Source organism: Scardinius erythrophthalmus, assembly GCF_964197995.2.
Source record: "Scardinius erythrophthalmus genome assembly, chromosome: 25".
Lineage (NCBI taxonomy): Eukaryota > Metazoa > Chordata > Actinopteri > Cypriniformes > Leuciscidae > Scardinius > Scardinius erythrophthalmus.
The window spans coordinates 9,491,033-9,505,888 of record NC_138245.1 but is presented as its reverse complement, the minus strand read 5'-3'; the positions used below and the strand labels follow the sequence as shown (position 1 = coordinate 9,505,888).

At 38.7% G+C, this 14,856-nt stretch overlaps 1 protein-coding gene across 1 annotated transcript in view; it reads left to right on the top strand.

The window, feature by feature from the left end:
* The window catches only part of ttll7 (tubulin tyrosine ligase-like family, member 7), a 116,086-nt gene that overhangs the window by 66,467 nt on the left and 34,763 nt on the right, over positions 1-14,856 (top strand). Inside the window, exons 10-13 of the mRNA XM_081358645.1 lie at positions 2,101-2,195; positions 3,846-3,993; positions 5,079-5,152; positions 7,988-8,123. Coding sequence (XP_081214771.1) covers positions 2,101-2,195; positions 3,846-3,993; positions 5,079-5,152; positions 7,988-8,123 — 453 coding nt within the window. The remainder of the gene's footprint in view (positions 1-2,100; positions 2,196-3,845; positions 3,994-5,078; positions 5,153-7,987; positions 8,124-14,856) is intronic.

Sequence of the window (14,856 nt, the reverse complement as noted above, 5' to 3'; positions counted from 1 at the left end):
GCAAACCAAACAAAGCTGATCTGATACATATAACATGTAAATGCGCGCTCATCACCCTGGGTAATGACAGAATGAAAGGGCTAACAATATATTTGCATTTAGTGATGATTTCTTTTCCAGTCAGCTGTCAGACATCCACGAAGTATCAGCACTTGAATAGATTCCTCGTGCAAAGATAAAATATTGTGCCGATCAAGTGGTGAAGTCTATCTGCATCATCATTGGTGGTTCTGTTACATTCTCTGAAAGGAAGGACCCAAAAGCAGTAAAATCTATTTATTGCAACTCACATAAACAACGCGAGCCGCTGGGCAATTGGTAGAGGGAAATTCAAATTGGCTGGTGTTGAAATCCAGATCAGTCCATCAGCAAATAAGACGAACAGAGAGATCAAACAAGGGGCAGATAGAAATAGAGAAATCCAAGCTCACGGTCAAGATTAGGCTGATAGAACAGCAAGACAGTCCAAGCAGGCAAGCAATGTACTGAAGGAGAATCCAGACTCCAAAACCAGAACCAGGTCAGATGGTCCAAGACCGGAGAGTTCCGGGGGGCAAACAGGCAACCGAAACACAACTGGGCAGAAGAGAAAAACTAAACTAAACAAAACAAAACCAACAGGGATCCCAAACCTAACAAAATCATAAAACACACTGGCAGAGAACAGAGGGAAACAAAGTATATATATAGCAGAGAAATCAAGAGACAAAGAGAAACAGGTGAGCGATAATGAGTGGCCGCACTGATTGCAGCGCGCGATCGGCTGAGCGTGGTCTCACGTGGAAGAGACAGAAACCAAACAAGAGAAAAGAAAACAAAAGAAGTGATCAAACCCAAGTGCTGACAGGTTCAGCATAATGGACTGGTTGGTTTGTTGCCTGGCTGATCACATTTGTCCCAATCAGACATCATATTTAAAGAACAACAACAGATGTTTTGTCATGTACTGTAACAAGCAAGCCAGGAAATGTCTGTAGCAGAAGAGTAGCAGATAGCATCCATTCATGGTATGCCTTTGTCACAAACTCAGTGGAAATAGACATGCAGTCTTTCTTCCATCTTTTGATTTAATGACACCACATATGCCATGCTATGTGAATTGTCTAGTAATCACTGGCTGTGCTTTTGAAAGCTCAGTAGCAAACAAGATCAAAGTTGCAATTGTTTGAACTTTGAAAGTCACATGACCTGCATGTAGTGCTTCACTCCATAGAGGTCATCATTTACTCGCCCTCATGTTGTCCCAAACCCATGTGATTTTCTTTCTCCCAGGCATAAAAATGTTAAGATTTGTTTTCCATGCTCTTTTCCATGCCATTACAATGAGCGGACTATTAAGTTAAGTTGTCTCTTTCGTAGGGGACTCGGAACCGGGATTCATACCCAGAGACGCTTAAAAAAAAAAAAAAATATGATAAATAAAAGTATCATAAACATGGTTAATACAATTTGTGTGTTCCTTGAAGATTTTTAGTTATTCAGTTTAAGGTACGAGACAAAATGCATTTTTTTAAACCTGATTTTGGATATCAGACAAAACTGCAGACAGTTTTGATACCAAACAAAATGGATGTCTTCTCACAGGATCTGGTAAAGAGGCTGGGTCCAATATGGACGTGGATGAAGGAGATTCTATCTAATATTTTTGCTGAGCAATGCTTGATTTGTGACCAAAATTGTTCTTTTGATTCTAACCTTTTCAATGAATGAATTTATTGAGCTTTTGTACAATGACCATTCACAAATCAGACTGACCTGGTTCTTGAGTCCAGTAATCTGGTCTTAACAGTTAAGAAGTCATTGGAAGGGACGCAACTTTGATGAAAGGTTTTAAAACACTTCAAATGTTGAATACTGTAGTACATGAGGCACTTTATATTCTCAACATCAGTGCCAATTGCAGTTCTTGGGACACTAAGACAGAACTTGTTTTTAATGAGAGCTGATGCCTCTGATTTCACTAATGGGTAATAGTGACCGTTTCTACTGTGGCTTCTCAGTCCCCTTTAAAAGTTGGTGATAGCTTCAGGTTTTGATTTTGAAATTGAAGAAAACAATATGAAAGAAGATAACATCTCTCTCTTTTTTTCCCCTCTACAGATCAATCGTGCTCCGAGTTTTGGGACAGATCAAAAGATTGATTACGATGTGAAGAAGGGGGCTTTACTCAATGCCCTGAAACTGCTCAACATCAGGTATGAAACATTACTCTCTCCAGAGTCCCATTAGAAAGAGAAGCGAATGAGTTAATCAGAAAACTCACTCTCAATAGTCGGCTGTCCACAGTCTTTTTTGTTTTCAAAAATATTGATTCCTTGATCTCAACTAAAAAGTTGTCTGAAACTCTTTGATGTGTCCTCATGCATTTGTTATAGCGACTGTTTGATTTAAGATACAGTAAGAATAAAAGATAACTTTAAAGTTTTAGCTTATTGTGAGCACATTACGTGCAGCACCTGTGGTATTTACAGTATGTCCTGTTGCAGTGTGAAGGCCCCAAAAAGTATTTGGACACTTGAGCTATACTTAAAAATATCTGAAAGTCACTGCTTTGCATAACAAAATATTTAAACAGTGGCATTTGCAAACAAATGGTGATAGGCCAACCTTTTTTCAGGGCTATCTATCTTTTTTCACAGAACTAACAGCCATTTTGCCGTGACCCTTATGCAACTGAAATCAAGATGATATTTAGTAGATGTGTGGAGTTCATATAGGTTTAAAGACAAACTCAACTCAAGATTGATAACCACAAAATGTCACAATATTTTTTGTCTTCATTTTGAACAAGATATCTTTTGCCATCAGAATTGATATAATGTGAATTACCAGGTTTACTGAATTTAAATGGTTATGAAATAAGTTAAAAGAAATGGATATAACAAGGTGAGCAAATAATTTTATCCCACTCATCTCAGACATATAATTTTTATAGTTATAATTTTAAAATAATTACAATAATTGTGTATTTTTATTTTAATGTTTATTTTTAATTTTTTATTATGCTGTATGGTGGCCCCATAGACTTAAGTTGTAAGTGCTTTACTGTAAATACCAAAGGTAATGCATTTTCTTCAAACTGAAACGATTTTATTGTATTTAACTTAAAATATTCATTTATGTGTGTGTGTGTGTGTGTGTGTGTGTGTGTGTGTGTGTGTGTGTGTGTGTGTGTGTGTGTGTGTGTGTGTGTGTGTGTGATGAAAGTTGTGAATGTTTGCTTGTGCTTACTTTCAAAATTTGAGTGACTGACTGCCTGTGTACATCTGTGCATGTATAGTTGTTTGTCAGTATGCGGGGTATCCGGTGATTGATTACCGTAGACCTGGCCTTCAAATCCCAGGTCCACCCTTTGTACTAAATATACCAGAGTGGCCCAACAATGGTCCTAGGAAACAACAGCAGACAAACTCAATACAGCAGTGGATCAGATTTCAAGGATGCATTGCTACCATTCTGTCGCAGTGATTTTATTGGAAGTCTCCACAGATGTTTACTGTGTCCCAACTGATCCAGCTGAGTTTTTCCCAGTAACATATCAAAGCAACTCCTGTGTTATTTCCCCAGCAGTGGCTGGGCAAATCCAATAACTCAGCGAGGAGTGTGAAAGTCGTATCAATAAAACGAGAGGGTTCCCCTGTGGTTCAGGAGCCCACTGACCCTGAGTGGTCACTTTCAACAGCAAATTTGAAGGGCCAGTGAGCGATGAAATCTTGAAGTGCTGAATGCTGTCAAGTCGAGTGATGTATGGAGTCTCGGAGTCTGTCAGGATTTCGGCTGGGAGTTTAGGCTACTTTGAGTGCTATTACTTGAGCATTTCCTGTTTTTTTATTGCTTTTACCCAGAGCGAGTGATAAACGACGGAATCTGGCCCAGCAGAAAGCGGAAGCCCAGCGACGGCTGTATGGACAGGGATCCACGCGGAAACTGACAGCCGGATCATCGGACTGGGAGAAACAACGTCACCTACTCGAGCGCAGGAGAGAGGAACTGGTATGACCCATTCAGCTGTTAGAGAGCAACATTTTATTAGGTCATGTTTAAGTTAAGAAGCAAAATAATGTTTTGATGTCAAAGCCATGGCTCCAGACTTGAGTCTTTGTCCTTGTGTGGAAAATGCAAGTTGAAATCTAGCTTGTGTTTTGTCTAATTTGTCACAACCTCCAAAACTAAAAAAAGGTATTTAAAGGAATAGTTCACTTCAAAATGAAAATTCTGTCATTGTTTACTCACCGTCAATTTGTTTCAAACCTGTATGAATTTCTTTCTTCTGCTGAACACAAAAGAAGATATTTTGAAGAATGTCGGTAACCAAACAATTGATGGATCCCATTGACTTCCATGGTATTTTATAAGTCAATGGGGACAGTCAACTGTCTAGTTACCGACATTCTTCAAAATATCTTCCTTTGTGTTCAGCAGAAGAGAGAAATTCATACAGGTTTGAAGTAACTTGAGGGTAAGTAAATGGTGACAGAATTTTCATTTTTAAGTAAACTATATTTCAAAATGCAGACGTACAGACAAAGTAAGTTCTTATGGAGCTTTGTGCACCAGTTCTTGATTGGTCTTTCGATCAACTTTTTTATTAAATGAAGAGATGAATGAGGTTGAGATGACTGCAGGTAGGTGGTATTTTCAAAGGGCAAAGCTAGATGCAGAAGAGGAGTGAGATTTGGGGATTGGGGGCTTAGCGAATATGCCTGTACCAGCATTTAACAGAGATCAGTGACTATTATAGAAGACACCCTGCTGTGCCAACTCAAATTGACCAGCTGACCTTTCCGCAATTATAGTTTTTGATGTATTAAAATGGTACAGTGGGAGTTAAATCTATATGAATTATGAATAAGCCCCCTGTATTAACAAGTGTAGAGGAGAGACTGTTATATGCGCCTGCTAACTCTCAGACTTCATTAAGGTGCCTTGTAATATGGGAAACGAGTCATTCAGTGACATTGTTATTCGGTTTTGGGTGGCTAAATTACACTGCAGGATAGCACCACCAGAAACAGGGCATTATGTCTTTGTCATTCTTCCTACTTCTCACCACTTATTCACTTGTGTTGTGCTTTCAGAAAGAAAGACTGGCCCAAGTACGCAAGCAGGTCTCCAGGGACGAGCACGAAAAGCGCCACCTGGGGAACTACAGGTAGGGAAGCCGCTTTGACGATTGTTATCCTGTAAGAATGCCCGCTTACTCCTGTGGGGTCTCTTGTGGCTTGGTTTGTGATATGCGATGGTATGAATCAATTTCTTGGGCTATCATATGAGGACAAAGAAAGGACAAAGGTTGTTTCTAAGACTTAAACAATTCTGCCTTCGTAGGCAGAAGAATTAGATAGTAAGGCACCAAGGCATGTCTGAATCCAGTGTTTAGGGAACATTTTGTTTATGAACATGCCCCCATTCGTGTTGTTCAGTGATTGGAACGAAAATAATATATATATATATATATATATATATAGAGAGAGAGAGAGAGAGAGAGAGAGAGAGAGAGAGAGAGAGAGAGAGCGAGCAACAACATTAAAGGCCATGTCATGCAGAAATACATTTATTTGTATTTATACTACTAAAAAAGTAGTTAAAAAAAACTTAAAATAAGTTTCTAGTTAAAAAAACAATAAAACGGAATACCATTCATTCATTCATTCATTCATTCATTCATTCAAGGCCACAAGGAAAATGACATACAGTATATAATGACATAAAAATGAAATATACTGTATTTGCAATATTTACTACCTCACTCATCACCAGTAATTTGAGAGCCCTGGTGTAGAAGCACCAAAAGTTGCCAGTCTTTTTATATATTCTTTTCAGACAAGGAAATCGCTTTCTTCAGAACATTAAACAACTCCAAGTTGCTCCTTTAATGACTACTAATGTTTTGTAAAGAAGCCAAATTCCCTAGCAGCCAAATGCTTCTTGCATTTTATTACTCTTGTCAGTTGTTACATTCAAATTCAGACACCAGGATCTTTCAAACGAAGATTTAATTAACCTGACCTCATGTTACATTTAAATTCAGACACCAGGATCTTTCAAACGAAGATTTGATTAACCGGACCTCATTACAGAAGCATCTCAACTAACCATTTGTATTTACTGAAGAGGTAGGGTGGCTTCTTCATAGTGAAACTGCACCATTTAGCATATGCTGAATTTTACACACCACGAGTCACTTCGTAATTGCAACAAATCGCTCCTTAATACGGAGCCCCTACGTCAGAGCCACAGAGGAGGAATACAAAACAAATGCCTTTTCTTAAATAGGTCATTTTATGTTCATGCGCGTAACTGCTGTTCTGTTCAACTCTATAAAAACACCCCAAAAGATGCTGAAACATAAAAAAAAAAAAGTGTTTGAGGTTTGTGGGTCAGACCCAGATTTCAGCGTGCCATATGCCGAAGACTAAGCCCACTTACTCTTACTAGATTACTTCTCCCACATAAGTTTGTCCATCGTGCTTGTAGCTCTTAATGGATTTGGGGCGGTTTATCTTCTGATCTGAACATTTACATTACTTGAGCTTTTGATTACATTGAACCCGGAATCCAAAAGAGCCGTTTTAAATGTCACATGCCAAGTGAGTATTAGTTTATTAGACGGAAATGTGGGAGGTATAACGTGTCACTTGCACCACCTTCTCTATTTATTTAGATTGAGGTGCCTATTATTTTGATCAGAGGATCTCAAATGGTGGGTCAGTCTGTTCTAAAAAAGGAAAGAACGATGCTAAATACAAAACAAATAAATAAAAATAAAATTAAACTTGTTTTTTGTAGAAAAATGTAGAAAAGTTGTGATAGCAAAATAAATGGGCTTATTACACAGTTTTCTGGAATATGCTGAATGGTAAAATGTTCAACACTGTGCTAGTTTCATGCCTCTCATATCACTCAGTCGTCTTTTTGTTCTCACATAACATTATTTTAACTCAAATCTTTATATTTAAGGTTCATTTATGTGGTAAGTAGCTAGGATAATAATCAGGATAATTCTTGCAGTCTGACAGTCAAAATCATCTTATGATCTCTACATTATGCCTTACATTATCAACATTTAAAAGGGAGAGAAAACACTACCCATATGTTTTGTTGCTGACGTCAAAGGCTGTCCAATCAAACTCTACAGTATTTTGGGACAAATACAGATTTGTGACTGGTTAAATAGCTAATAGTAATAATAGCTAATACAATTTTAGCCTGTTGTTGGTTCAATCTAAACAGGTAAATTACACTTATGATTTTGTTTCTGTTTGTATAGAATTTAAATTGTTTTCTAATTTCTATTGGTCTAATTCATGGTTATATGGTAACACTTTACAATAAAGTTTAATTAGATTAGTATGTAATGTAATGTGTTGTTTCACTACTATTAGTTAACATGAACTAACAATGAAAAATACTTTATAAATCTTAGTTAATGTTAATTTAAAAATTTATTAATATGACCTAAAATTAGACAGTTGTATTTTTTATCATCTAAAATTAACAAAGTTTAAAAGATCAATAAATACTGCATTAATAAATACTGAATTAACTTACTTTAACTACATGTACTTCTTGTAAAGTGTTACGAATAATATAAATGCATTTAAAGGTTTTTTTTTTTTTTTTTTTTTTTGCACAATTTTGGTACTGTAGAGTGTTGCCGTCTGATGTCTAATTTAAAATCTGGGTCCCGAAGCAAAGCCAGTTGCTGGTTTTGATTATATACACAACCCAATATGGCACTGATCTGAAGATCCATCATACAGATATAGACAAAGGTTTACACGTCTCTGGCTTTTGTTTAGTCTTAACGTCTAATATAAAGACAAGTTTATTAATCATTAGTATATACACAGCATTAATGGACAAATGCATGTGTGAAAAGAACGATTGAGGTTTGTTTAAGTGATTAGAAAAGCAGGCAGACCAGGCTGCTAAATCAGATAATCAGATAAAGCTTTTTTCTCTCCCTCTCCCTCTCTCTGCACAGATGTATTTACCCCCCAGATGACAAGCTGCTCTTGGAGAAATATGAGAGTCTCCTTTCAGCTGCCTTTCAGACATTCCTCGCTGGGCGAGCAGCTTCACTTCAAAAGGAAATGAATAATCCACTGAAACGAATGAAGGCATGTACCTGAGACACAACCCAACAGTCTTTTGCTCTTTTCTTTCTCTTCCCCCCTACAACTACTTCTTCCTTCTACTCTGTCTTTTGCATTTAAAATAAGATGAGGAAAAGTATTTTACTCCCTAACTCTATTTGTGGCCATCTGTTTTTCATTATTGGAGTTTAAGGCAACCATCAGTATAGCTATTGCTCATTCATATGGTTAGGGATTTAAACAATCCATTTGTGCTATAGACATGAATAAAACCTCAAATCATGTGGCTAGTTGAGGAGAGGTGTGCTAATACTTTTCTAAGTGATGAGACTTATGATTTATTTATTTATTTTATTTTTGCATGCCTGGCACATAATAAATCCCATTGGCCCATTGACTGGCACTGTATTCTGAGCCATTCAGAATCTTGAGACTAACCTATAGACAGTGTTGGGAAAGCTATTTTGAAACTGTTGCTTGTAAAACTACCAGGTATTAATATTTTAGTTTAACCATAGTCAAGCTAGCAGTTGGCGACACTACAAGCTACTAAAATTGTAGCAAATTATACTAAATACAGCAAATTACAAGCTGAATTTTCATGAAGAATGCTTATCATGAAATAAAGTTTAAAATAGTCAAGTATAAAGTATAAGTATAAAGTTGTAATTACAAGATAGAAATATGCGGTTTAAAAAATAATAATTATTGTAGAGCAACTGCAATACATAAAATTACAATTGTGAAACAAAGTTTTTTATAAAGTCTAAAGTCAGTTACGAGAAATAAAGTCACAAATGTGAGATATGATGTTGACGTTAGATTCAGAAAGAGTTTTCAATAAGGATCTCAATTAGGCTGACTCTAAAAACAGTTAATGTAATTGACCTTAGCATGAATGGCAACATTTGACTAAATACATTATTTTGTGAAATTATAGTAATTGTAATTAGGACTGTCAAGCATTTCAATTTTTTTATCTAATTAATCATTAATTAATCGCACATCAAATTTGGCTGAGAAATTACTCCTAAAAGATAATTTAAAGTAATTATTGTGTTAAATGAGAAAAGCATCAAATAGACATTACAAAAAGTAGCTTTATAAAGAAATATTTTATTTGTTTCAATATAGAATTTATTTGTCACACTCGGGTTGAGGAAGAAGATGAGACGTGGCAGGCTGATCTATCAGCAGCTTAACTTTAATTAAACAACAGAAGAGTAGTAATGCATGAGAATCATGTAATAGTGTGTAATCAAACATAACAAACACCACACAATGAACACAGAGAACTGAAGGTCTTATATACACAGGATAACGAACTTAAGTGAAAACAGGTGTGCACAAATTAATAACGTAATAAATAACCATGACAAAAAAAAGGGTGAGCGGGAACACAGGACACAAAGAAAAGCAAACTAAAAGTCTTTGAAAATGAAACCAAAACAGACTAAACATTACATTATTACATTATGTTCCACAAAAAAAAGTCATACAGGTTTGAACTATTCACAAAATGTGAAAATATTAAAATAATACTTTTATTATGAAATTATACTCTAAATAAGAAACTTAAACTGCCAGTAGGTGGTGGTAAATGTCTGTAAAAGTCATTGAGTCATTCATTCATTTGATTTATTCAAACAGCTGATTCATTCAGGAGTGAAGTAAATGTCTCTCTTTATGAATGGGCCATTGAATCATTGGTTCACCCGATTGAGTAACTCAAAACGCAGATTCATTCAGAAATGAAACACCGCTGTGTGTTGCTCGGAGACGCACAGCAGTTCTACTCTGGCTTTATAGGTAATAAGTCTTTTCGTTGACAAAACTGATTAGAAATTATTAAAATATTAACTTCTTATAGATCTGCACGATTCTGGCTAAAATGAGAATCACATTTTTTTTTTGCTTGGATTTATTCATGATTCACGATTTCTCTCACGATTCTGAAAAGCTTTATTATTTTAAAGATCTACAAACCCTGAACATTAGGTTACCAAACAAGATAGAAACAAAATAAGAAATAATACTCTTTGCTTCAGTCAAATTTAAACAAATGCAGTCAACAAAAATAATGTAATGTTTAAATAAATGGAAAATGACAATTAAACATTGAAAACATTCAAAGGTATTATGCCAGGCTAGACCTATTAAAGATTCTTAGCAAGAAACAGTAGCCTATCAACATTTTTGGGTATGGTGTTGCGTAGGGCTGGGCGATATGGCCAAAAAAAAATATCACGATAATTTTTTTTATATCAGTCGATATCGATAATTATCACGATAACAGTCAAATCTTTATTTCTTTAAAGTTTAAAGGCAGATTTTTGCTCCTAAGTGAAAGTTGTAGAAACCAGAGCGTTAATTGTGGTTTTAAACTACTCTTTATTGTCAGAACATATCATGACAAACACTTGCCAAACAGGTGAACATTTCACAAATCTGAGGTAGAACATTCAAACATTTGTCATTTTTCCTTAACAAAATAAATATATTTATTGGACAATTTCTTAGTTTCTGCATGTGCTAATTTTTTGGGGGGTAAAATGTAATAATCTGACTGTTTGAGTTTTATTAAACTTAACCATTGGTCATCCATCATGCATTTAGATCATGACAACCACAGATGAAACCAGGCATAGCCTGTAGCACATCACTATCATGGCAAAATGTAACTTTATGGTTTCTATGGTATTTGTATGAAAAACAGTAGTCTAAATACATTATTAAATACTGTAATTATATTCCATTAGTCCTTTAATACATTGTCTACATTAATAATATAATACAATTCAATATGTATATCCTACATTTCATGGTGCAGTTAATATTACTAGGCTAACAGTAAATCCGTGGTAAATGATGGGAATTTGTAGACGGAAAAGCCTTCAGACTGTATCGTTGCGCACAGTTTGTCAGCGCTGTTTCATCACATTTAAACTGGTTTAAATCAATGAGACATTTGTGTTCTTCGCTGAATTCAAGCGCTTCTCACTGGATTCCGTGACCGAGAGCGATCAGAGTAAACGCATCTGCTCTAACTTTAGTGAGCTCGCGCTCGCGCTGCCGTTTGGACTTTGAGCCGAGCGGATAAATTGTCCGTGTGGCGCGCGGTTCAAATGAGTTTCGTTCCGCTTTTGGCGCATAAACATTATCGAACATTTATCGACCTCTTGATATCGTTTTATCGAGAAAAATTATATCGCGATAATTATCGTTATCGTTTTATCGCCCAGCCCTAGTGTTGCGTTGAATACTGCTGGTACTTTGTGATTGAGCAGTTTTGTTTTTAACCATCTCATACTGTAGTATGTGATGACGTTGCAGGTGATTTAACAGATTGGTGGTGTTACCCAGATTGGTGGTGTGAAACTTTGCTTGAAATGTATGGCTTGTTGAGCAGCATCATCTGGTTTGAAACCGGAAAAAGCCCACACTTCGGAAAAATATCCTCTTTTCGGTACTAAAACAACGTCAGGGACCATTATCCTATCATAAGACCTACTTGCGCTTTGTTCTGCCTCACTCATTCTTCTGCTCTGCTTAGTTTCTTCTCAAGTCAAGACACTTTTATCGACTGCGTTGTTCTTGTGATGCAACTAGCACACGCACATCTGGCTTTCACAATACCGTTGTGACATCAAGGCGTCATCGCGCCCGCTGTAAGTTATGGCGCGTTATTTCGTTGAATATCATTGGCAGAATCGTAGAAATGCAGGATTAAGATCGCGTGGGGAGTTGAATCGAGATTGTGATCTTTTAACAATTAATCTTGCAGCTCTAACTTCTTTATTTATTGAACTGTTGTATAAAAACAATATCACATTTGCATTTGTGCTATTCAGGACAAAAACAGGACTCATGTGATATTGCGCTCATTACTCTTGTGATATTGCTTAACTATATCATATGATATAAATATGAGACAAAACAGGGATATTTTTGCCCTGATATCTTTAATTTTAGGGGCATTCTAACTGCATTCTATAGGTTATATTATACTGTGAGCTGTTGCTCTGCTTCATGTATAATCAACTGTATGATCAATGTAAGATGACCTACGTAGGTCTGTGGCAAGACGTGTGTTAAATGCATTAAATCATTTTAACACGTTATTTTTACTAATTAAAGTGAACGTTAAATCGACAGCCCTTTATTGTAGTGGTTTAATTTAAATTGTCACAATTTCCAGTCACACACTGATTATCACATCATCAAGACATACAGATAACACAGATACCAGTAACGATTCCGTTATATTGATTATGTTCTATGGTTGTGTGGATCATCCCATACAGTAGAGGAAGCAGTTCCAGAGAGAGAAATTCCAGTGTCCATTCCAGTGAGAGAAGTCCCTGAGCCCGCTCCATCGCGGCTCCAGTCCCTGAGCCTGCTCGAATGTTGGCTCCTGTCCCTGAGTCCACTCCAGAGTCCGCACCAGTCCATGAGACTATACGAGCACTCCCCCCAGACCAAGAGTCCGCTCCAGAATTCAGCCAAGAGTCCACTCATTTCCCCGAACTCAGTCAGGAGCCTGCTCAGATCCCCGAACTCAGCCAGGAGTCCACTCAGATCTCAGCGATTCATTATGTGTTCGCCCCTGCTCTAGAGCTCAACCTAAAACCTCCTCCTGGTTGAACACCAGCCTAACCCCAGCACTAAGGAGGAAAGAGATCAACCTTTCATCACTCTGATGCAATCCCTGTGCCCAGTCCAGTGTCGGCTCCAGCCCCTGACCATAGTCCAGTGATGGCTCCAGCCCTTGACCAGAGTCCAGTAATGGCTCCAGCCCCTGACCAGAGTCCAGTGATGACTCCAGCCCCAGAGTTCAGTCCTGAGTCCGCTTTAGCCCCACGGTTCAGTCCCGAGCCCGTTCTTGTCCTAGAGCCCAGCCCAGAGCGTGCTCTCGTCCCAGAGCTCAGCACAGTGACTGCTCTACCATCAGAGTCCTCAACCAACATGGCCACCATGGCAGAGTTCCCCACTATCCTGGATTATATGCCTGAGTCTCCTGATGTCACTGCCATCATGCCTGAACCCAGCCATATAGTTCCAAATCCAGGGGATTCAGAGACCCTTCTACTACTGAGTGCTCTACCCGTCATGGCAGTGGCCATCATGTGTGTCTGGGCTGCACACTCAAACTCTTATCAAAGTGGCGGTATTCATCAATGAACTTCCTGTATGCCCTAAAGCGACCACGGAGTTCGTTCACGAGTTTTCTGTTTACCCAAATGCGACCATGGAGGTCATTCCCCAGTTTCCTGTTTGCCCAAATGTGACCATGGAGGTCGTTCCTCAGTTTCCTGTATGCCCTGAAGTGACCACAGAGGTCGTCCTCACATTTCTGGTTTGTTCAGATGCGACCACGGAGGTCGTTCCAGAATTTCCGGTGTGCCCAGATGTGACTAAGAAGGTCTTTCTTGAGTTTCCTGTCTGTCCAGATGTGAACACGGAGGCCGTTCCCGAGTTTCCTGTTTGCCCTGATGTGACTAAGAAGGTCGTTCTTGAGTTTCCTATCTGTCTAGATGCGACCACGGAGGCCGTTTCCGAGTTTCCTGTTTGCCCTGATGTGACTAAGAAGGTCGTTCTTGAGTTTTTTGTCTGTCTAGATGCAACCACGGAGGTTGTTCCCAAGTTTCATGCTTGTCCTTTGCCCTGTTTGCTGCTAAGAAGGTCATACCCGAATTTCCAGTTTGCCTTGATGTAGCCATGGAGGTTGTCCTCTGTCCACAGAGGTCAATCAAAGTCCCTTCATCACGGCCACAGAGGCTGATCAAAGTCCCCTCGCCACAGCCACAGAGGCCGATCAAAGTCCCCTCGCCAAGGCCACATAGGCCGATCAAGGTCCCCTCATCGCAGCCTTGATGGTTGCCCTTGAACTCTGTTTGTCTTTGTTTTATTAGGTCTGTCAAAATCATCCCTTCAGACATCAGCAAGCCAGCTGGCACTCCAGACGCCTGTCTTCCAGTCGGCACTCCAGACACCCGGCTTACTACTGGCACTCCAGACGTTCTCAAGCCTGTCACCCATCCAGATGTTCTCAAGCCTGTCACCCATCCAAACGTTCTCAAGCCAGCTGCCCTTCCAGACGATCTCAAGCCAACTGCCCCTCCAGACATTAAGCCAGCTAATCCTCCTGATGGTCTCTTGCCAACCGATCTGCCTGGGGTTAGGTTTGTCTGCTCTGATGGTGGTGGTTTTTGTCTCCGCCTTTGGAGGTCTAAAGCTCCACTGTGGGGATCTTCTGTTCTGCCAGCTCCACATTGGGAGTCTTCAACTCTGCCCAGCATCATGGACCTTCTGCTCTGGATTCTACCCTTGCTCATCCTGTCCTGGCTTCTTCCTTCCCAGTTGGATTTATTTTGGCGCGAGGTCGCACCTTCCTGGAGGGGGTAGTACTGTCACAATCCTCAGTCACCAGCCCAGTCACCACAGAACTACATTTCCCAGCATCCCTCCTGACTCCCACCTGCACTCAGTCAGCCATCATCACACCTGACACTGATTATCACCTCATCAAGACAACCAGATAAGCACTCGCCTTGCATAACCTCATTGTTTGGTCTCGTTGGACACTAGCATGTTTACTTACCTGTTGATCCATACTGAGCTACTTACACAACTACCTTCCTGTGATACTTACCAGTTACAATCCTGTCTTTTATTATCTTCCATCTTCAGTCATCATCAGTCATCTTCTTTCTTCAGTCATCATCAGTCATCTTCAGTCCTCTTCAGTCTCCAGCCA